Here is a 24,839-nt window from a genome sequence, read left to right on the forward strand (position 1 = left end):
GTGGCATCATTCAGATTCGTAATCAGCACCATCGAATCGACAAGAAACCATAAAAAATATTGTATATATAAAAAAAACAAGGTTATGCCTCTTCTATCCTGGACTAAAGGTGGTTCGAGAACCACGAGTCTCGCCTAGTCTGCTTGGCAAACACTTCACTCGAGTTAAGGGTCTGAATGTGCAGCCTACTCATGTGTTGTGTACTGAAAGCTCTCTGGCAAGTTTTGTATGTGCTGGTCTTTGCGTGGTTCCAATCAGGGTCTGTGCCTGCAGACTAAGTCTCGCCTTCTTTCGCGATCAATAAAAGAAACAAAATGATCTTTTGACCTCAAGATGACCTCTTACCTTATCTTACCTATTCCACACACGTGTGGTATTACCCAAGATCATGTGTGCCAAGTGTAAACACATTTGATGCAGAAATAAAGAAATTGGTGATTGAAGAAGAACTTGAAGTTTTAACCCCTTGATGACCTTTGACCCCACCATCCTCAACAATACACATGTTGTATTACCAAATGATCATTTTAATGAAGGGTGATCAAAATTGATGGAGAAATAAAGAAATGGGAGCGAATTGAACAAAAACTTAAATAAAGATGAACATGCCCTCATTTATACCAAGTTTGAACACAATTGGTGCAGATATAAAGAAATGAGAGCAAGTTAAACAATAAATTGAAAAGGATGGACATTACCTCCAATCACTTGACCTTTTAACCCCTTGAGGACCTTTGACCCAATTATCCTAATGAATACACATGTGGTATTAACCAAGAATCATTCGTACCAAGTGCAAACACAATTGATGCAAAAATAAAGAAATGAGCGATTGAAGTAAAACTTGAAGTTTTGACCCCTTGATGACCTTTGACCCCACCATTCTCAAAAGTACACATGTTGTATAACCCAAGAATCTATTTAATGAAGTGAGATCAAAATTGATGGAGAAATAAAGAAATTAGAACATGTTAAAAAAAACTTCAAAAAAGAATGAACATGACCTCATATCATTTTACATTTGACCTCTATGTACCAAGTATGATCATAGGAGACATCTGCCGAACTTCATGCTAGACAAAAAAAAGAAATAGCAATCAACTTAATTTGCTTCAGGTAGGACTTTTTTTTAAATAGTAGGTAAGATTTGAAACCAGAATATGGTCATAGGTCATTGACCCTAACTGACCTTTGAACTTGATAATATGAACGGAAAAACATGCTAAATTATTAGTGAAATCATGTAAGACATCCTGGTGTAAGATTAACCTTTAAAAGCAAAGTTTGGGTCACATCCTTTGCAACTCATAATTTGACATTTAATGTAAGTTTCAGTCTTTTAATTCGTAGAAAAAAAATTTGACAGAAAATTGAATTAAAATGCTATTTTCTATCAGAAAAGGTTGTTTATTTTGATACCACTACATTCTTTGACCTCAGAAATAGTGGTTTAGGTGCAAAATTATTATGCTAGGTTATCTAGAAGCCGATATATTGCGAAAAACCCCTTTTTACGGCGGCCATTTTTAAGAATCCGAGATGGCGGCAACATAGGTGTCGGTGCAAATGAAAGCATTGTTTTTCTGATATACCATAACGTTTCCAAAAATGTATAATTACAATTTGAACACAGTGAACGAGATATGTATGGAAAGTAATTTTAACATTAATCCTTATTTCTCAGTATATTGAAATTCTGTATATAAATAATACATTTCTTGGTGTCAGGGGGGGGGGGGTGATCGCGAATAATTATGTACAACAATGCGCTTCAGTGGCACCAAAGGTGCAATGACGTTGCACGCATTATTATGAACATCCTCTTTTGTAAGAAGCAAAATCCTTTCTCCATTCTTGCATCTTCTTCATCCAGTTTGAAAATCCATGTCTCGATTGTCTTTGGGAATCATCAGCTGATTCTGCAGGAATCAATGAAAAATAGAACAAAAGATAATCTTTTAAAGGCGGTTTTCCACTAGGGCGCGGACAAGACCAGGAAGGGTTGCGGAAGCTACTTTTGTCATTTCGGCATGCTGTCCGCAACCAAATTCCGGAAAAGATTATGCAAATGATCTTGTCCTAGGACACAACCAGGACTGTCTGCGTATTGTCGTAGGACACTCCTGGGACTGTCCTAGGACAAGATTATCTAAATAAATTTGTCGGCGTTCGGTGCGGACAGCATGCAGATCGTATTAGGACAGAACCGGAGACATTTAGGACAACGTCACGAGTGGTAAATTCAAGGACTAGGACAATCGGACAACTTGCGAATACTCCATGAAAATTATCATTCATATATTTTTTAAAATGAATTTAGGGGTGTTATTTGGGTTTTCTTCGACTACAAAGACTATATAGGATTTTCTTTTATTTCAAATCAAATTGCATACATTGGTGGACATCCCAGGGGGACAGGGGCGACGCGTCCCCTCACTTTTTGGAAGGGGGGCATTTGATATCAAATGCCCCCCCCCCCTCCCCAATATTTGGAACGAGCAAAAAAGAAAAAAAAATGGAAAGAGAGGGAAAAGAACCAGAAGGGAAAAGAGAAGAGAAAACGAAGAGGAAAAACAAGAGGAGAAAGACGAGTGAATTATATAAGATGAGGGGGGGGATTTCATGTCACTATGTTAAATTTTCGCTCACGCTTTGTGCTCGCATTGCCTAATCTATGAGATGTATAACTTGCTCAATAGACTTATATTGAGCTTAAAATATCAAGTTTTGAAGTAAATATACAAAACATTTCTCGGACATTAAGTTTTCAATTTGTTTGATTTACAAATAGATTTTATAGTTTTCTGTAAAATGACTATATGGTCCAAATATGAACATTTTCCGCTCGCGCTGCGCGCTAGCATTATTTGATTTGTCAAATAACTATTCTCTTCGTGTATTCCATATTTTTTTAAAAAATATCCCTTTTTAGGATGGTCTGATTGTGAATAGTATCAGCTAAAGCTGCTCGCTTGCATTTTGATTGGGGAGTTATGTATACCTGTATCAATTGTAACAAATTATTTTAAATTCCTCTTTTATGACAGTTTATTAAAATTTTCGGCTCACAGTTTGCGCTCGCATTATTTTTGTTAAAAATATATCAACCCATGCATCCTATTCATGATTACAAAATGTCCAGTTATCTGACCTTAAAATCAATTTCGCGACCTCATTTGATTAATAAATAACGCAACACCGGGTTCGATTCTCACTTGGTGCGCTAGTCCCCTATGGTAAGGCATTAATCCTCAGTACCAGGTCCTTCGGAGAGGACCTTAAGCCGTCGGTCCTCTGGTTGCTTGCTTACAAGCATTCATGCTTTCTTAGCAGTCAGGTAAAAAAAAATCACCAAAAATCACAATATTTTCATAATTTCCTAATAATTATTGTCCGTTTTTTTTTCAGAATGGAATATCGACAAGTTTCATCTCTCGCTTAGGAAGATAGTCATCACAGTCATATGAAGACAAAACATGTCCTTAAAATGTCCCGGTCGCAACTCAAAATATATGATATGATAAAAATATAAACTTGAGCTTCGCACTCGCATCATTTATTAAGCGAGATCAATATCCAACTGCGCTTAAATTTTTTTTTAGATCTGAAAATCAAATATCTTTAGCTCGCTCATCGCGCTCTTATTATTGATATTATAATAAAGAATGTAATTAGAATGTCCAGATTCTAGGTCTGGATCTAAACACACGCACGCATGTTTATTTAGATACGAATCTTGTGCCAGTTTCAGATCAGATTACCAAATATTATTATTAATGTAGGAATATTATCCATCTATCCAATTATCCATCCTTTTCCTGATTTACAAAACGTGATATGTCGAATTTCGTTTCGGCTCGCGCTTCGCGCTCACATCAAGTGTATAGTCATACTCCTTTCCTGTTCATGCTTTTAAAAGGTGCTTAGAATGCCCATTATTTAGGTAGCAATGTAAAAAAAATGTTCAGCTCGCGCTTCGCGCTCGCATTATTTGATAGTTGAAATATGTAGGATAAAGGAAAGTGTGTTAGCGGTGTAATGTAGTATTCACTTTTTGAAAGCAGATTTTGTGCATTTTTATACATAACAATAAATTATCTCGGATCTTGATTTTTTTTCAACTAAGGTAACTTTAAAAAGACTACATATGTTCATAGCAAAGTCGGGGTTCTCTTTAAAACATTACTTTCTTATAATTTTTCTACAAATTAATACATAATCAAATATTACAACAGAGGAAGAAAACAGGAAGATAGGATGCAAATTGCATTTGACAGGCACATGCGGATCAAGGGGTGAGGTGGTCTTGCTACAAACAGAAGAAAAATAAGTGAAATGGAAAGGGAAACTTAAAAAAATGATATGGTGGAAAAGAAAAAGGGGGTGCCGTGCTGATGCGGCCCTCCTCTCCCTGCTGCTGGCTTACCCCTCCCAGTATTAAAGAGATATACAAACAGCACAAAAGAAATAGGAATAAGAGAAGATGAATGAAATAATGTGAAATAGAATCGAGGAAAAAAATCGCGATAATGAACAAAAAATAATTGGTCGAGATTATGAGAGTGTAAGATTAAAAATATCAGTTTTAATTTTTAGACGAAAATGTGAATCCAGTGTCTAATCGCCTTTGCCTCCTCTTGTACCAATTGAAATAGACTAAGTAAGAAAATGTAAATGGGCAATTCCAGGAGGCCGAATGCGATCGCTACGCCCTATTGACTGCGTAAAAATAGGAAAAATGGAGTAACCAAAGAAGAGGGGGAAAAGGAAGAAGAGTGAAGAAATTGAAAGACCTGCAGACGGGGAGAATATCTGCGTTTCAGCTAGTTCAATTTAAAAAAAAATAATGGTCCATTTCACGCTTCATACTTTCAATAGTTTAATCATGAGAAAATTGTGCACGCTGTTCATTTTTCACGAAAAATACTTAGGTCTTTTCTTTTTCGTCCTTGATGTTTGAAAGAAGTAAGTTCGCGCTTCGCGCTCATATTTTATGTTTATGAGAAACATGCTCTGTGCACGACTTTTTTTCAGGAAGGCTGTTTTTTTTGTAAAGAGTCGTGGTGTAGTGGTTCTGACTCCCGCCTTGTAAACGGAGAGTCGTGTGTTCGATTCCAACCGCGGTCTAAACCGTCCTTTGGCAAGACGTACTGCATACCTTGCCACTCTCCACCCAGGTGCTAAATGGGTACCCGGTTGGAAGCGAAAGTTATTGTATGCTTGAATTTGCCAGCGCCATTTTTAGACCGGGATGAATGCAAGGAATGCTTCCCAGGGTGTGGAAATTGTGCACTTTTCATGCGGGATTGAAATGAATCCTGGGGTAAATCGTTTTGCCCCTGCTGTAAATCGTTTTGAGCCGTTCTGAGAAAAGCGATATTTATAAACTTGCTACCATTTATTATTATTTCTTATTAATGACACCTCATTCATGATCAAACAAAGTGCTTAAAATGTAATAGGAATATAAACTTGAATTTCAGTTTGGAATCTACACCTGTATTATTAATTTTGTTATGATATTTGTCATATTTGTAAAGTCAAGCGCTGCCTATACGGTCCTTTTTTCAGTCGAGTACATTAAAATAATCTAGTTCATAATCAAACGTTGCATGAAACATCTTTTTATGTTCAGTACAGAATAAAATAATCTGCTCGCATCATTGCCAGTTTAACTATTGCAAGAAATATTTGGAAAGTCCACTTTTCAGATCAGTAGAAAATGCTTGAAATATTCCTCCTTCAAGTCTGTAACCCCCCCCCAAAAAAAAAAAAATCAACTCGTGCTTTGCGCTCGCGTAATTATGTTTAAAACACTGCTTGAAATACTAGGTTCTCAGGTTTGTTTAGTATATACTAATTAGGCCCCTTGACCCCGTACTTCTTTACTTTTTGTAATTTTCTTGTCTTGTATTATCCCGTTGCCCCATCTAGTGCTTTTGCAAATGGTTTTTGCTACTTGTGTACTCGTTCCATACATATTAGCATTGGATCCACACATTCCTGAATCACTCCGCTTGCCTTCCTATTCCAGTCCGAACGTTCCTGAAACAGTCCGCTTGCCTTCTTATTCCTGTCCGCACGTTCCTGAAACTGTCCGCTTGCCTTCTTATTCCAATCCGCATGTTCCTGATAAAATCCGCATGGCTTCTTCTTTCCTTCTTCTTTCCTTCTTGAAGCTGACCTGATTGCGGATGGTTTCCGGAAGACGCGGAAGGGTTTAGGAAGGGCAGGACATCATCAGGACATCGTCAGGACAGGGTCCCGAAGGTGTCAGGAATTCAATATCCGCGTCCAAATTTTGGTCTCGACCAAAATTTGGATGCGGACAAATTTTGATTTCCCGAACACCAGGAAGGGTTTAGGACAGCGTGCGGACACTCCTAGGAATGTCCGGACAGGTTGCGGAAGGGTCGCGGATTGTAATTATTACATTCCGCGCCTTGTCCTGACGCTGTCCTGGCCCTAGTGGAAAAGGGGTTATCACAAGTAAAGAGTAACATCTGTAATGATACCATTTATTTCTAAAATGATACAAAATCACATTTTATATTGACCTTTTGTGAATAATGTCAAATATTGTTAGTTATTTTTATAACATGAAAAGTAATGGCATTGATATCGATACATATAGATGGCAGTACTGTTCAATCATCAATCAATCAATGTCTTTTATTTGACGCGGGCATATTCTCGTGCATACAACATGCACATTAAACATCTATCACAACAGAGATTATAAGAATAATTTTACCGCCAATCGTGTGCGTGGAACTTACGTGTCGAAAACTTAAGTTTCGGGAAATAGGTATTCCAGAAATGGCATTCACTCGCCCTGTCAGCCCTGCCCTCTCCTAGCTGCACATCTAAGATCTTGTGACGTAACTCTGGGATTGTAAATTCTGGCCATCCGTAGACTCCATCGGTGGGCGCGACGTCAGCATCCGACTGGCTTGGGTTGCTGCAAGAAAGGGAACAATGCATTAAGAATGCTAAAGGGGGTACAAGCATGTGAAGTTCAACCGCTATGCTTAAGACATGTTACCTTCTTAATTGTTTTCTTTCGATGAGCATGATGAGGTAGAACGATTGTGGTTGTATGTGGTAATTCTTTGATCGATAATAAAATGTGGTCACAATCCTGGATATGTTTGAACTGCGATGATATTCACGTTTCTACTTTCATTTAAAAAAAATCGCAACAACAAAATTCGCAACAATACCCTGTCTTGGCGAAGTTAGTCCAGAATCGCATCATGTCGACTGCAAGTTTCTTCTCATCGTCTGTTACATTTTGACCGTGGACATTGTCGAGTTGGTCGATGAAAGGTCCACCCCATACGTAGAAGAGTTCCTCGGCGTGTCCTGCACCTAACCATGGGGTAAATGGTACAAGACCAGCTACATGGAAGTAGCTCCTGTAGTCAGATCAGAATTAAAGCCTAGTTTACATTCCAGGTAAATCAGCACACTTCCAAGTGTTCATTTATCAAAGAGAGACAGGAATTTAAGCGTGACAGATTGAGGTAGGTAATTGCGGTTTTAAAAGAGCATGGCCTCAATTGGAAATCGTTTCTGATCCCTAGATGTCTTTTTATCAGAATGTCGAGATTTTGGAGCCAGGCGAATTGTAGAGAAGCGAACTTATGTATTTTAGTAAAATAAGTGGAATGCCTCTTGGCAGTCTCCCCTGCATTACACGATTCAATAGAGCAGCGGTGCTGGCTTTGAAAACGAATATTGAATAATCATTCACAAAAAAACATTCATAATGATAATAAAACACTATATTCATTTACCCTAAATGACCTTAGACCTTGATAATGTGACCTAAGACTAGTGCAAAACAATTACCCTTTCGTCCATGTTTCATGAACTAGATCCATAAAATTTCAAAGTTATGATGGCAATTTAACAATTCCCCAACATGCCAAAGTTCATTTACCTTAAATGACCTTTGACTTTGGTCATGTGACCTGAAACTCACAAAGGATGTTCAATGATACTTGATTACTTTAGTGACCAAGTTTCATGAACTAGACTCATAAACATTCAAAGTTATGGCAGTTCAACAATTACCTCTAACATGACAACAGTTCGTTGACCCTGAACGACCTATGACCTTAATCATGTGACCTGAAAATCTGGCAAAATGTTTAGTGATACCCCATTACCTTTATGATAGAGTTTCATGAAATATGAAAATACTTACCATGATTTTCTTATTTACGAGATAACTGGATATACCCATTTGATTTGCTAGTTCATTACAATGAACCTGCGTGCCGAATATAGAGTACACAACTTTTCCTGCGCGCGCGCTGCATCTCCCTACCAACGCAATATCCCAAGATCATCGCGCAATTTGGCGTCCATTTCCTCTCATGAGCCTGCGGGCAAGACATGTTGTCACACAAGGCGAGGGGTAGGAGGGAGGGTTCAAATGGGTATATCCATTTATCTGGTAAATAAGAAAATCATGGTAAGTATTTTCATAATTTACATCAATAACTGGGATATACCCATTTGATTTGCTAGACCAACACGGATTCAACGTGAAGGGAGGCATGTCTAGACTAAGAAGTAGTCTGCTGGGCAAACCCTTCACTCGAAATAAGGGTCTGAATGTGCAGCCTACTCATGCCTTGTGTACTGAAGGCTCTCTCGCTCAGCAAGTTTTCTATGTGCTAGTCTTTGCATGGAGGCACACTTGTTGATCAAAGTTCCAATGAGGGTCTGTGCCTGCAGACTAACTAAGAAGTGCGTAAAAATAGGGAGATGAAGACACGAAGGCCGTTGCCTTAAGGACAGGGGAGGCAATAAAGCCTCATGTGAAGAAGTCCTTAAGAGCAAGGAGTGAAGGAAAGAGGAGCGTCAAAAGGCGGACCTCAAGAAGTCGTGAACGACGATTCCAAGAAAGAGCCCAAGAAGAATGATACTAAGTATCATGGGCCCTCGGCCTAGTGTCAGGAGAACAACATCACCAGCTGACTAGATCGTAAGATTCGGAATTTGTTGAAAATTTCAACAAGAATCGTGATCGGAAAACTGAAGCTTTTAAGGCTCAGTAAGTGATCAATCGAACAATCTGAGAAGGCGAGATATCTCAGAAGCCTCCGCGTGGGAGAAAGCGCCCAGAATTCGATATCTGTCTCAAATGCGTGAGGGCAGAACATCTGCAGAATTCTGATAGAGAGCTGTGGCAGAACGTTACTAGCGGTCCGAAGGGGACCAGGAACGACGGAGAGTAGGGTTTGAGAAAAAAACCACTCGAAAGGCAGTCAAGAGTCGAGTAAGCGACTGGGTGCCATCCTGTTAATAAGAAATGTCGCGGACCTGCTGCCTATGTAGAATAGAGCAGTCTGGTCAAAACAGCTCAACCGGGCGTGTCAGAGAAACAGCGCGGTACACATCACGACAAAAGTGTGATAGACCGAGTGATCGAGAGAGAACTCAGGATCCCCTTTCTCCCGTACTGATTGAAGCACTCGCCTGAGGGTGCAGCGCCCGCGGTGGAAGAGGTGGCTTGGCTCAAGCCACCATCGCCGAGAGAGCCCGTAAGGCTAGGCTGCGATGGATGTCCGCTGGGCGGGGGAATCCCTAGCAGCAGCAAGCGTACGCCAGAGGGAGCTGGCGAAAAAGTCTCTGTCATGATCTTACGTGTAAACGACAATCAAGAGATGCTCTAAACGAACAGACATCGCCAGATATGATACCTCAACAGTTACGTTCCCAACGGAATCGAATGAGGTAGCAACGGCCCTGTCCTATCAAGTTAGGGACGGAAACTGGCTAAGAGTGTCGATGTCCTCGCTTGAAGAAACAAGCGAAGGAGTAAGGAGACTTGAGGAAAGTAATCACAAAAATTTCCATCAGTCTGCGGTGAGAACCAGTTGTTTATGAAAACAGCCACAAGGCCTGGTCTCTCAGGTGATCGTAAGAGCAAGCACCGCCGGCGCCGGTTGCGGCAGCGTGGAACAGTCCGATATCGGAAGATAAGGAGTTCCAAAAAGCTGCGGGGGGCGGCAAAAATGACGCCCTAAGCAGCGGGGGATGAGAATCTAAGTTTCTAAAAGAAGAACTCCAGTGAAGTAAATCACTTACATGGAGAGACTCATCCACAGTCGGCCCGAGAGAAAGCGGGTCGTAGTGATCGTGGTTAGGTAGGCATAAGCATACATCCATCCACGGTTACATCATCCTCGGTCGCGCGGTGACCATGGCCACATGCATTGCATGGAAGGAGGATGAAAGCAGCATGCGAGGCGACTCGAGTGTGCCGAGTGAAAAAGCTTCTAAATAAGAAGACGATTCGACAAACGGGCACGGTAAAGACATCCACCGTAGACCACTCCACACAAGGAGGAAACGGCGGAGACGCCCGCAAGCTTGACCCACATAGAGGGCAGTCTATAAGATAGACTGTTAGAGCTCGACCGATGGTCTGGCGGCGTACAGTTTGGTGTAAACTCGCCGACCCGGTACGGTGGGTGTGCCCAGAAAGTAGGCATAGAATGCCGACAGAGAATCCTGGGGCTTTAAACAAGCTTGAACGCACGTACATAGCCAACAATCTCATGAGATGTACGGCGGTTTCTTTCCTCCGAGATGATGCTTACCCGACCGGGAAAGACTCGGGGAACAGCTGTGAATGTCAACAGGAGGGATATCTAGCATATGAAAAGCTGATTCCCTCCAGGTATTCGGTGCGGGTGCTGCCGGCGGTGTCCGGGGGGACGACCGGTGATGGCAGCTCGGGCAGGGCTCGTACGAGCCGCCCGAATACGAGACAAATAGGTTAACATAACCATAATGCACCGGGTGGTGAAGGCGTAGCGATTACTAAGCACAGGAGAACTTTTAATCGCCGTGACATTCAGATCCGATATACATACTCATAAGCTCGGAGAGCTATGAGATAGTGAGACATACCGCTGAGCGGTGATGGTGCTCATATCGGAGTCGCCCTCTCTTCAGCGGCGATCGCTGGAGGACGGGTGTCTGTACTAGCCCTGACTCTGACCTTGCAAGGGTAGGAGCTAAGTAAGACAGGGCACCCTTACTTTCGAATAGAAAGTGAGGTTCAGGCCAGAAACCGACGGTCCCGTCGCCTGGGCGGACGGTCCGCGGGCGTGATAGGTTGCCCTCTCAAAAGCAGCCAAACATTCTCACGAGAGAAGTGCGGCATGCGGTATGTAAGAGATTCTTACCTCCAATCTACAGGCCCGCTTAGGGGGTAGAATGGAGAGAGTTACCGCTGAAGGAGCCGTCGCCGTACGTGAGCTTGACGTAGAGGGCGAATTCGGGAGTACCTGCATAATAAGGGGGAATACCCATGCAGGTAAAACTCGCCGATGGCTCCCCGGAGTGCGGGTTGGCGAGAGAAGTCTCAATCCGCTCAATACCCGACACCGGCAATAAGACCGCGGCGGTCTTATAATGACGGAGAACACGAGGGTAAGAACCCGTAATGCTCGGGGACGCATAGATGCAACCTGAACGGATGCAACGTCCAGCCGTCGGTCACCGAGAGCTTGCCGACATATTGATGCTTGAAAGCCGTATGTCGGAAGCACCTGCATAGAAACGGGGGTCACCGTGTAGGTGAACAGCGTTTCAATAAATGCCCGGTGTGAGAGGACAGGTGATTGCTTGAGCCGCACAGTGCTTAGCAAGGCGGCTGAAGCTGATATGAAGCGTGGGTGAATTACCCGCACTGCTCATGGGAGTATGAAACAGCATGAGAGTTGCGACGCCTGACCCACAATTATCGGGAGTCTGGTGACATAATGGAGGGCGATGCCCGTATGTCGATAACACCTGTGTATTAGCGGGGATTTCCCTTGCAGGTGCGTGGGCCGGCGAATCATGATATTGCCGGTGACTCTCCGAGGTGCGAGACGGCGACTGTCTGCTTGACCTGCCTGGTGCTCGACACGGCGGTTTTAGCTGACAGAGAGCATTAGGATGAAGATCCGTGGTGCTCGAGGGCGTTCTGTTGTAACATGAAGTTACGACGCCTGGCCGTCGGCACAAGAATCAGAAGGAAAGGTCTGCCCGCACAGCGGGGTTAGCGACCTAGAATTTCTTCTTCTTCTTCCTCTTCTATGCGGCCCCCGCCGGGGGGCAGAAGAGGGTATAATGATCGGGAGTCTGGTGACATAATGGCGGGCGACGCCCGTATGTCGATAGCACCTGTGTATTAGCGGGAATTTCCCTTGCAGGTGCGTGAGCCGGCGAATCATGATATTGCCGGTGACTCTCCGAGGTGTGAGATGGCGACTGTCTGCTTGACCTGCCCGGTGCTGGACACGGCGGTTTTAGCTGACAGGGAGTATGAGGATAAGATCCGTGATACTCGAGGGCGTTTTGTTGTAACAGGAGGTTACGACGCCTGGCCATTTGTTTGAGGGCCGGCGGTTCGTGAGAATCGCTAGAGGCACCTCGGTGTGTTGGATGGCCGGTGTCTGCTTGATCCGCTCGGTTGGTAGTACCGTCGGCTGAAGCAGGCAAGCCTGGGGGTAAAAACCCGCAGTGCTGGAGGGCACTCTAGATTAGCTTGAGAAGCTGGCCATCAAAAGAATCAGAGGACAGACCGCCCGACGGAGCGGGGCTTACGTCTGTGGTTCTCCTCTTCTTTTTTTTCTTCTTCTTCGGTTGCTCCGGCGCCGGAGCGGAAGAAGGGACAAGAGGCTGGACTGCGCCTGTCTTCCTCTCCTTAGCTCTCCCACGGGGAGAGCTAGCCGAGCGAGAGGAGGCGTCGGCCGAATCTGACGGCGTCAGATTGAATTGAGAGTCCGACACGGTCGGACTCTCCGACTAGGGGCTGGTAGCCCTTTGCCGACGCTCCCTAGAGGGGTCTTACACGGCATCGAGCCTAGTCTTTGCCGGGTGGAGAGACCCGTGCTCTCCCCCCGGACTTTAGGTGACCCGATGGCCGGTGGGTCTGACAGCCCTAGAGGAGTCGCCGTTTTCTGTACTAGTGCGACGCTCCCCGATAAGGTTCAGGTTCCGGGACGGAAGCCTTGGCCATCACCGTGCGGGCACGTGGTCGCAAATCCACGGTTCCACCCTTATTAAGCGGGGCACGTGAACGCGCGTCCACGGTTCCACCCCTTTGAGAGCCCACGGGGCTCTGACTCTGTTCTCGCTATCTATACTACCTGTGGTGGGGGATAAGACCCCGTGTCGGGCCCCGAACCAGCAGTCGCCTGAGGCTCTTCAGGAAGAGAGTCCGAAAGGCTCATTATTGCCGTAGGGTGATCTAGTAGTAAGATAAAAAACAGAGAAGAAGCAAGGGGGTAGGGGGGTAATAAACCCCAACCCAGAAGTCAAGGACCTCAAAAAGCGGACTTTTGAGAGTCAAAACAAATCTCACAAGGATGATACAAGTAAAATCCCAGAACAAAGGAAACAGTAATAATTAAAGAATTATTATGAGACACTGTTCCTGAAGTCCGTTATAAAAATTAATTAATTAATTAATTAATTATTTGATTACCACAACAAGAAGGTGCTTCCGCCAAAATTCTGAAAAGAAGGAAGGGGGGAAGCATCTCAAAAAAAGAAAACACGAAGTTTTTTTTTTGGTGTCCACCTGTTCAAAAGAAAAAATAATTTTTCTTGAGGTGAGGATCAGCTAAGGAAAAAAAGGAAACAAGATTCCCTTTCTTTTTTTTTTAAACAAGAAGTTTAAGAAAAAAAATTATAAGTCCGGAGACCGGCAGCTGACCTGAAAAGGAAGGGGGGGAAACAAAATTAGCTTTCCCGAGAAGGAAGGCCGAGCCAAAGGCGACGAACGCTGACAGGAGACGGCTTCCTAAAAAAAAAAATTCTAAGTATTCTTGTGAAGGAAAAGAAAAGAAAAAATTTTTAAGACAAAATCAGAATTTTTTTTTTTTTTTTAAATTAATCGAATAATTAATTAATTAATTAATTAACTAATTAATTCAATTAATAAACACAAGAACAAAGGATTGATTGAAACAAAAGAACAATCAACTAACTCGAAACAAGAGACAAAGAACTTGAAACGAGGCTGAAATACGACGCTCCTGACGTCCTACAGAACCTATCTGTGGAGAAATAAATCAATTTAATTCACGACGAGTCGTATAAACGAGGAAGTCAGTGAATAAAAAGAATTAAAGGAATTAAAAAGGAGCGAAGACAACGCCCGCGACACGCAGGAAGGCGCGGAGCTATGGGGCGGAGAAGTGAAGACAACCCGCCTGTTGAGAAACGTATCTTAAAAAAACAAACTCACGAAGAGGAACAAGAAACGTGAAATAAATATCACGGAAGCTCCGCGCGACGGGATAATCTTACAACAATCTTAGATGAGAGAAAATAAGATTGAAATAAGGGAAGAATTGCACAATAAAGTATCCAAACGGAAAACAGAATTGCAATTTTGAGAGTGTACTTAGCTTGCGACTGAACTCGACCGCAGGCGAAAGTAAAAGAGGAAATGGACGCCAAATTGCGCGATGATCTTGGGATAGTGCGTTGGTAGGGAGATGCAGCGCGCGCGCAGGAAAAGTTGTGTACTCTATATTCGGCACGCAGGTTCATTGTAATGAACTAGCAAATCAAATGGGTATATCCCAGTTATTGATGTAAATTAGATTTTCGAACTTTTAAAGTTATGACGAAATTTCAAAAACTTAACCTTGGTTAAGATTTCGATGTTGATTCCCCTAACACGGTATCAGTCCATTGACCCCAATGACCTTTGGCCTTAGTCATATGACTTGAAACTCAAACAGGATGTACAGTAATACTTGAATATCCTTATGTTCTTGTTTCATGAACTACGTCTATATATTTTTTAATTTATGACATTTCAAAGACATAACCTTGGTTAAGATTTCATATTGACGACGCCGCCGTCGCCTCCGCCGCTGTCTGAAAAGCGGCGCATGATTATTAAAAATCGATCTGTAGCTTTACTATTTTTCATTAGTGTGAATATTAACATTGGAATTATTGTACCTGGGTGCTAGTTCTATGGTAGAACTAACAAAAATCACAGTAGATATGTTTTCGTCATAAAACTATAACACGTGTAGATAAATCATGGAGCTGCTATAGTAGCTCCATGGAAAACCCGTTAGATTGACTTACTTAGTTGTAACTGGGTAGTTGAAGACATATTTATAGACAGTATCACCTGCAGATACATGCGCCCTTAGGATAGCATCTGTAGGACAATTAATGGTAAAATCCCCTACTGCCTCCACTGCTGACTGAAAGTAATCAGAGTTCGGGTCATCTGCAATAGACCAGTCAGTGTACTCATGGAGTACAGCATCTAATAGAATATCCATGCTATCCGGGGAGAGAATTCTTTCGGCTACGAGTGTAGTCTCAAGGTATTCCTTCAATGTGGACTGGTTGAATGGTGGTGGTGTTTCAGAGGAAGCGTAAGGCCAGAAATATCTATGCCACACTTCATATGTGCCCTCGTCTGTTGTGATTCCAGCCAATATTGATGCTTTGTTTAATTCACCTTTAGCATAGAGATTCATCGGTGTATCTTTCAAGAAGACGCCATCTACATTTACACGATAGGACTGGTCGTACACCTGCAAGCAATTACAATCAATGGAAAAATATGAGTCAATTAGCCCTCAGTGTCTCTTGTATTATTCAGAAGAGGAAAATGAAATAATCTCATTCGATTAAAAAAATGTTAGGATATTAAATAATCATTACAACACATGTTTTTTTTTCATAAAAGGGCTGTTACATGACAATAAACCACCCGTATGCCGAGGTACGTATGGCACTTAAACCGTTTTCAGTTGATCCAACTTGTTTACATTAAGGAATGATGCGAGCGCGAAGCGAGATCTGAAGAAGAATGTTCTGAGAACTGGACATTTTTAACAAAGAACGAGCTGTGTACATTGATGATGAAATTGATGCAAGCGTGAAGAACGAGATGAACATGTAAAGCACTGTTTAATATACATGTATACATGTAGGACCATTATGAATGGGATGGTTGCTGCTACAATTAATGATGCGAGCGCAAAGAACGACCTGATTGGGGAGGGGTGACATTCTAGGCTCCTTCTGAAATCATGAAAAGGATGAGTATCTAAGTAAACATTCGATGAGAATGCAAAGCGCTGAAAACGTTTTATATATCATGTGTAGGTCTACTGATAAGAAGGGGGAGGCAGATCAAAGACCGTTCTTTGGAATTAAGGATTAGCATATATATATCGCTAATTAGGTAATGCGAGCTGATTTTTTTTATTCAACACTTTTTTTGTAATCAGAATCGGGATGTGTATCTTGCTGAAATAAAATAATGAAACTCGAATCACGAGCAGAATAATTTGTTCATACTTGATTGACTTAAGAACTGAACTTTTTCTTGAATATTCTCTTGAGCAGATAATTGTCCCACTCACGACAGTGTGAGCGCGGAGGGCGTGCGATTTTTTTGTTTGTCTGTTTTATGTAGCGACCTATTTATTTAATTATCTATTTATTCATTCATTCATGTTTTATTTATAACAAGTGATAAAATAAGGGGAAGGATAGTCCGACTCAGATATAAAAAATTGTTTTAAAACGGAGCCCTCCACCATTGCAAACAGAATATAGCACATGATAATATAAAATGAACATGATTTCACTCATTAGCACCCCATTGGGTGCTGCTATTGTACCAACCCCTAGAGTTTAAATTTGAACCCCATTTCTAAGCGTATAGGTTTGTAAGAAGTTTACACTGTGGTGTATAATAATCCTAATTCAATATCAATCTCGCATATCTATTTTGTAATTTGTGAGCTTTGGAACTTTGGATAGATTTGTTTTTATAATCACTGTGTGGTAAAAGTAGAGCAAAATATAAGGTTACAAGAGTGATTAATGAGGTATTAAGGACTTTATCATGCGGCGAATACATTCAGGTGTTTGTGATATCTTAGTACTTATATGTTTTATATGCTCACACCATAGAGCTATTGCTTACACCACGCCAGTCTTCGTCTTCATTTTGCCTTCTTTCCACCTCCACTCCCCACCTTCCTTCCTCCCCCACCCCTTTTTGCTCTTGGCAAACGGCGTGGTTCGGGACCCCCCTCCCCGGCCCCCGGCTATCCGTCTGATCTACCTGATCTGCTACTGTATATAGTTCCTTGGTCTCTACCGCCTGCAAGCATGCTACTAGATCAGGCATGGATGTCAAGTTACAGCCAAACGCTTGTCCTATCTTCTTAGCGTTCTTCACATCTTTCTCGGGGTTATCTTCAAAAGCCCATCCAGCGTTTGCTGTACCACTCTAAAAAGAAAGGAAAAAAATCATAAGAAATCCGAAATTAAAAAGAAATCATGCCTCAATCATTTAGCAAAATATTATTGCTATCAATTTCATAATTTGATATGAGATTTTATTTCAACAAGGTTGATTTCCATTGAATTGTCATTAATGAAAGGACTACAATACTTGATATCTAATCAACATTCATCACTTAAAATCAAATCAAAATTTAACTTCCTGTTTAGGCTAGAAGCCTGGGTATCCAAAAGAAATATCTATGTTATAAAGTAGCAATGCAATTGAATATGCAAAATAATTTTCTGATCAATTTAAGATTAGACAAATATTTTTCAAAGATATGTAGGCAGCATTTATACCTGCATGATGGCTTGCTGAAACAATCCACGACTAAGATTTGAAAGCAGATGGAACCCCACAGAAGATGAACCACAACTTACTCCAAATATTGTTATTCTGTTTGAATCACCACCAAATGCTATACACAAAATATTGGTAAAATATTACGATCTTCCATCTTAGAAGTTAAAAATGATAAAAAGAAATGCAACATTAAACAAAAAACATTTTTCATACCACATTTCAATAGGAATAAATTGAAAGGGATATACATTAAAAATCAGTCCAAATTATTTCCTTTTTTATGGTGAATTTATCCACAAAATATCCCTGATTTATTTCTTCTCTATAGGAGTCAGACAACCTATTGCCAGTGGCGCCTGTTACGGTCTTAAACTGTAAACTCTTGCTATAGTGTAACTCGCTCCCTAGCTTATTGAAAATGTGTCCAGTGTGTGCGCGCACTGCCTCTGTGTTGTTTGGTACCATTTGTTTGTACCATAGAGATGTATATTATTGACACTAGAGTAATCGCTCGCATTGACGCTCGCGTAATGCGGCTGTGATTCCATGTATTGCGCAGCCGCCATCTTAAAGAGGGCAAGAGCGCGGATTTATAACACACGGCTCTATGGGAGAATATCACATATTTCACTTTTTTACATTATATTTTCAATTTAATGCTGTATGCAACGTTAAAATCACAAGGCAAAACATTTTTATGTTAAAATATATGATAACCATGCATATTTTATAAAGGAGATGGACTGAACATCCAGAAAACGGGGGGAAAACGACGAGGTCGACTGAGTAGTAGTTATTCAATATATAAGCCATCATATAGCATATACCGTGACAAGGGTGTCAGATAAGGTCAACTTAACACTTTAGAGTGTTCATATGTTCTCATTATTTGGTGCTCATTTGACACTCAGTGTTCAAGCAATATACTGTGTTGAAACAACACTTAGAGTGTAAAATAAACACCAAATATTCAGAAGTGTTGAAACAACACCGTGACAGGTGTTGGATAGAAATATTTTAACAAAAATTATTGTTGAAGTTACACTTCACTGGAGTAACTCAACACTGTCTGTTGTTGGGGGTATATATTAAAAAAATACCCTTGTGTTAATGTTACACCGTCAGGCTGCAGGTGTTGAAGAACTTGAAATCGGACACCAAATGGTGTGAATCCGAACCGTGAAACAACACCAAAGCTGGTGTTTTTTTTTTTTTTTTACACCAATGGGTGATTTAAACTTTCGTTTAAATTTTCGTTTCTGCAGGTGTTCGAGGGTGTCAAATGAACACCAAATGGTGTAAACTTCATAACATTCTCCGACTCGTGTTCAAATCGAACACCAAGACTGGTGTTGATATATTTTAATAGCCTAAATGTTGGTAATCTTAACACCAGTGGCAGTGTAACTCCAACACCAGATGGTGTGGTCCTTTATTGATTGGGCTGATGTTAGATTTAACACCCGTGGTGTAAAATATAGCTAACGTCGCATAGTCTCCAATATTATATTTAATGGGATTATCAGTGATTCACCGTATGATTTCTACTTAATGGACAATGAATTCTAGTTTGTTATTCCTATTTAATAAACCGGCCGACATCTCCTCCCACTGTTTGTATTTAATCATGCACTCGCCCCGGGGCACTCGCCTCTTAACAATTAAAACTTCTTCGTTCAGTTATGCATTAATTTCAATACCACTGCCTTTTTTCCTTCTGGATGTACAGCCGAAAGCAGCACACGATCCCGGCATGATTTCCTCAAAATTAACTAAAAGGAGGGGAAACTTCAGACCAAGCCCTGATCTACATCATAGGTAATGCACGTACAGCAACCTATTTTTTGCCCTCTTTAAGATGGCGGCCGCCCCGAACATGGATTCACAGCAATTTGATGAAGTCCGCCCTCTAGTGTCAATAATATACATCTCTATGGTTTGCACACCAACGCACCGGATGCACGCATGGGATCCACTGCATGCACACGTACACGATCGCCTCTAAATGAAAAAATATGCTGCAATTTTTTACCAGGTTATTATATGTCTTAAATCTCTTTTATTTTGTGATGAGAATGATGTGTTTTTCTAGAACGGACTACAACTCCCCACCCCAAAAGAAAAACGTAAGTAGTTGGAAAAATAAACATACAGAGTGTTTGTGCGTGAATATTTTATTGAAGCGATACTCTCGCATAAACTCCCCATTCACTGTGCGCTCGTACATTATATTTGCAATAGAACACTTTTACGCAAACTTACCCGGCGAGTTACACGATTCGCTTATAAGATCGTAACAGGCGCCGTAATCAAATCTTTGGCGAACGTTTCGAATGCATTGTCGCTATGTCCCGAGAGAAAGCATGCTTTCAGTACAAATTTCAGAAAAAAAAATTACATGGTTTTAACATCATTTTTAAAACAAATTACATGGTTTTTAACTTGTGTGTCATACATCCAAGCCGTCAACTCTTACATAATTTAAACGTAAATCCAACGTGCGTTGTTAAAATTATATACAAAGAGGATAGTTACTCTTCCTTCATATTTTGTACAATTTTATGCATTAGGAAAGAAAATAAATAAAATATAGATGCGCTATCAATGTGTACATGGTTTAAAAATTGGACTAAAGCTACATTCTGAGGATTCGAAAATGCAACATCAATAAGATAATATTGGAGCTCAAAAATATTCTGGTGGCTTACATTGTATTCCACAAAGTTAATATTGTGAAATGTTTGTATATGATTGCATTCTGAGATATGAAAATAAGAGTCATTTTTCATTTCCATTGTTGTTGTTGAATATGGGTCCATATGTAAGTATGTTTAAAAACGGAATCAGAAGTTTAAAAAATACCATTGTCCATAAAATAATAACTAAATTATAATCTGTAATACCTTCAATATTAGATTTAATCCACTGTAAAGCAGCAACTTGGTCTAACATTCCAATGTTGCCGGGAGCTGCATCGCTTTCTAAAAGAAGTAAAACATGTCATAAAGTATTACTAACAGCAGTAGAAAAAAAGAACCTTGTTTTGTCTTATAATTGTCTTATACCTTATATCTAATACATATGCATTATATCCAATACATCAAGCGTAAAATTGGATTGACCACACAATATTCATTTCATTTTGTAAAACGCTTAGAAATGAAATCAACAAAACCAAAATAGGATTTCATACATAATCATGCTGGTATCCACGTATCTGTGTAACTGAAGTCTTTGTTTGATCAAAACTGCTTACACTATACACCAAACTTTATTCGATAATATCTTGCATAATAATATAGCGATGCAGCTATTTTATCCGCATATATTTGTAATTCCGAAGCTTCGTTATTCCGAAGGTTCGTTAATCCGAAAACGAAATAAGGTTCGTAATTCCGAAGGTTCGTTAGTCCGAAAACTAAATGAGGTTCGTAATTCCGAAGGTTCGTTAGTCCGAAAACGAAATGAGGTTCGTATTTCCGAAGGTTCGTTAGTCCGAAAACGAAATAAGATTCGTTAATCCGAAAACGAAATACGGTTCGTTAATCCGAAAATTAAATAAGGTTCGTATTTCCGAAAATGAAATTAGTTCATTTTGGTAACAAGAACGGTGTTGTTCTTGCAAGATAACAGGATATTTTTATTAACATTTATATTCTTTATCACCATTTTTAATATGATCATCGTTTGCGATTGTTATGATCGACATTAGTATTATTTTTATTTTTATTACCAGCTGAAGCTCTTACTAAAAATGACATCCCCTCCAATACAAATCCTATTATCTGGAGGTTACTCGCAAACGACTAACACACTTAATCCCCTAGCTGCATCTTTAAACCATTTGCTTGGGCAGCATTTCCTCGGATGTTTGATCCGGTCGCCTATTCTTAAATCAATACATGCTTTGGCCACAACACACACATATATCATCGTTCGATAGTTTATCATTGCATAATATCCTGTTATCTTGCAAGAACAGCACCGTTCTTGTTGTCAAAATGAATTAATTTCATTTTTGGAAATACGAACCTTATTTGATTTTCGGATTAACGACCCTTATTTCGTTTTCGGACTAACGAACCTTCGGAATTACGAACCTCATTTCGTTTTCGGATTAACGAACCTTCGTAATAACGAACCCTATTTCGTTTTCAGATTATCGAACCTTCGAAACAACGAACCTTATTTCGTTTTCGGATTAACGAACCTTCTGAACAACGAACCTTATTTCGTTTTTGGATTATCGAACCTTCGGAACAACGAACCTGTTTTGGTTTTCGGAATAACGCCACAAATGTTCGGATTAACGAACCCTTTTTCGTTTTCGGATTAACGAACATCGAGGTATAGTCAATTTACGTGTTTCGGAATTACGAACCTTCGAAATTACGAAGTGTAACCATTTTATCAATATCAGTGTCAGGAAAGAAATTTGATACAATTGTAATGTTTCAATTGAGTTCTAACTTGTGCTTAGCATTTTACTGTTTAATGTTTCAATTGATGTTTCAATGTACATATGTTTTGAATGTTTCAAATGCAAACGTTGGAAACGTTTGATACCCCCCCCCCCCTAGTACAAAATCAGGTGGATGCCATATTTTGTTCAAGTGTTAAAAATATTTTGTACTAGCTAAGCATCTTCATCATGTTCATACAGGTGTCGTAAATAGTTAATACTGTGCTTTAGCATGGATGAATATAGGTATACAAATGCACAGGAAGTCCCTTGTTATTAAGAATGTGTTGCTTTATGTATTCATCTGTTGTTAAAATTCTCTGAATTAATTTATAGAATTTCTACAGTTAGTCCTAGTAACAGTAGGGTATATTAGGAGGTTAATTTCGGTAATTCAGGGAGAACCACCTAAGCTAGAATAGAATACAGATGTTCGTGTAGGCAGTCTAAGTTTAAACTGATGAGGGACTACGTCGGTGACGAGATAACGACCCCAGCTGCCGCCGGTTCTCCACCGACATGACTGGTCAAAATTCATGTCATCATTGGGGGCTCGATCTCGTCCACTAATTCGTTGAAGCCACATCTCTCTTATCTGGGGGCTACTCATCGAGGGGTAACACAGTCTGCGGAGGCCGAGTGGAAGAGACATCGCAAGCTGCGGAGGCCAGGAACTGGACCGACCACCAGGGCCGAGTGGGGCATGTCAGACCAGATAGGATGATGGGGGCTCACATCAACGATTACCGTTAAGTTATATTTTGTTATCCATAATCAACATCTATGTATATTTTCTTGTACAATCATTGTCAAAGAAATCAAAAGAAACGTTGAAAAGGTTTGATTAAATCTTTCATAACTGTAATCCTCAGTTTTTTAACTATTCCTCATTTGGTGTCAAGCAGCAGTAGATAAATAATTAAAAAAAGTCACTTCCCACGTGACAATCAGTATGGTATTGGGGTGTGTCGTAAGGTTGGTCGTATGTACGCAGGAATTGACATATGACTGGTAACTATAGCTATAGCATGCCAAACCAGATTCTGAGTCATTATATTCCAATAAGCCACAGTGTACATCTGATCTATGTAAATTAGATGCAATATTTTGTTGTTGAAAAAACACGTAAATGCAAATTCTATTATAAATTACCAATAAAATTGATCAGGGTAAACGAAATCTCTCTCCCTTTCAAATTATGTTTAAAGAGGGGGAAAACATTGAAGTATCTCAGAGCATAAAAACAGTCCAAAGTCTTACGTAACTTATGAACAACTTTATAAAAATCACTTATAAATTGTGCGTTTCTCGGTTTTGCTCTTACTGGTAGTAAACGTTGCGAATACTCCGACGCGGTAGTTGATGACGACCACGATAACATCCCCAACGGCAACCAGTGGAACACCGTAGAAATCATAGGTCATGGCGGTTCCACTCGCAAATGATCCACCGTGAATGTACACCATTGTTGCAGCTCCTTTTGGCTATTTATGTGTGGTTATTAAACATAGATATTTTCGCATTCAAATATAAAGGGAACTGTTACGACGGAATACTCAAAATGATGCCAAATAACTCCCAATGGCGACATTAATCATGTTAATCATGATGTAACTACTATTACTACTGCTACTATACTACTACTACTACTGCTACTACTATATGCTACTACTACTACTACTTCTGCTGCTGCTGCTACTGCTACATGCTACTACTACTATTACTTCTAGTACTGCTGCTACTAGTACTAACACAATGATGATGACAAAAATGATAATATACAAAATATATGAGGCACCGATTGTCTCATTTTGCCTATCCAATGGCCCACTATACATTGCGTATCAAAAAAAGTTTACAATTTGAAAAAGCAGTGGGAATTAAAAAATATACAACATCTGGGTAATTTTTTTATATACAATCTTGGGTTTGGGTCTCATCTATCCAATGGAAGTAAAAGTCTTGACAGAATATTATGCTTCAGTGAGCGCTGTCCATTTTTGTAAAGCTCGCAGAAATCTGTTCGCGCAGAAATGCTTGTTTTCACACTGTGTCAAGGGGAAAGGGCGAAATCAAACTTACCTTGCGAAACATTTCTCATATATTTCCCTTGCACTTTACATGTAAAACGGATACATTCAAGCATTTTGTAACACTTTGCCTCCCATATTGAAATTTTAACACTTTCAAAGCACAACCTTTACTCTTTTTGTGCCAGCTGGATCTGAGGAAATAACTGAATCTGAACAAAAGTTTATATCAGACATCTCGAGCATTTTTTCACTAAGTTTTTATCATTTAAAGTGGGTTTGAATTTCATTTTTCATTTAATACTTGTTTCTCCACACTTTTCCCAAGCTTTACAATGATTAACAAAAATGAAAATCAAGCCTAAGCCATTTCATGTAAATCACAGCTCAGTGTAAAGCAAATATCGTCGCGATGGCCTCGGTGTGTGGGAGAGTGGGGTGGGGAGCAATGCACTCTTAGAAGTGTTTTGGGCAAGGAAAGAAGTTGAAAAGGGTAAGAGAAAATGTTACTAGCTAAATTCCAGGTGTTCTTTATGATTAAGGTCTACTTTTATTCGCACAACTATTTCAAAGTTCTGCGCAAATCATTTTTCACTAACTTTTCAAAAGTAAGTGGTACTCACTTAAGCGGATTTTTTTTCGAAAATTATTGTCATTTGCTTAAATGGATCTGTAAAATGTGGAA

The 24,839-nt window shown here is 40.3% G+C and overlaps 1 protein-coding gene across 1 annotated transcript; it reads right to left on the reverse strand.

Annotated features, from left to right (window-relative positions):
- Positions 1–1,358: 1,358 nt before the first annotated feature.
- LOC121412053 (acetylcholinesterase-like) lies at positions 1,359–23,590 on the reverse strand. Its single transcript, XM_041604964.1, has 7 exons — positions 23,449–23,590; positions 17,659–17,789; positions 17,135–17,302; positions 15,127–15,587; positions 7,224–7,418; positions 6,780–6,961; positions 1,359–1,919 (listed from the first exon to the last, which is right to left on the reverse strand). The coding sequence occupies exons 1-7, from the start codon at positions 23,588–23,590 to the stop codon at positions 1,810–1,812; spliced, it is 1,389 nt and encodes a 462-aa protein (XP_041460898.1). The 3' UTR covers positions 1,359–1,809.
- Positions 23,591–24,839: the final 1,249 nt, after the last annotated feature.

This window comes from Lytechinus variegatus, chromosome 3, assembly GCF_018143015.1.
Source record: "Lytechinus variegatus isolate NC3 chromosome 3, Lvar_3.0, whole genome shotgun sequence".
In the NCBI taxonomy this organism is placed as follows: Eukaryota; Metazoa; Echinodermata; class Echinoidea; order Temnopleuroida; family Toxopneustidae; genus Lytechinus; species Lytechinus variegatus.

Bases quoted from the DNA above. Each gene is read 5' to 3' on its own strand.
- LOC121412053 (XM_041604964.1), bottom strand. From the start codon at position 23,590: ATGGTGTACATTCACGGTGGATCATTTGCGAGTGGAACCGCCATGACC. The intron at 7,419-15,126 runs GTAAGTCAATCT...ATCTGACTACAG, and splicing joins AACTACCCAGTTACAACTAA to GAGCTACTTCCATGTAGCTG. The intron at 1,920-6,779 runs GTAAGTTCCACG...TGATTCCTGCAG, and splicing joins GAAACTTAAGTTTTCGACAC to AATCAGCTGATGATTCCCAA.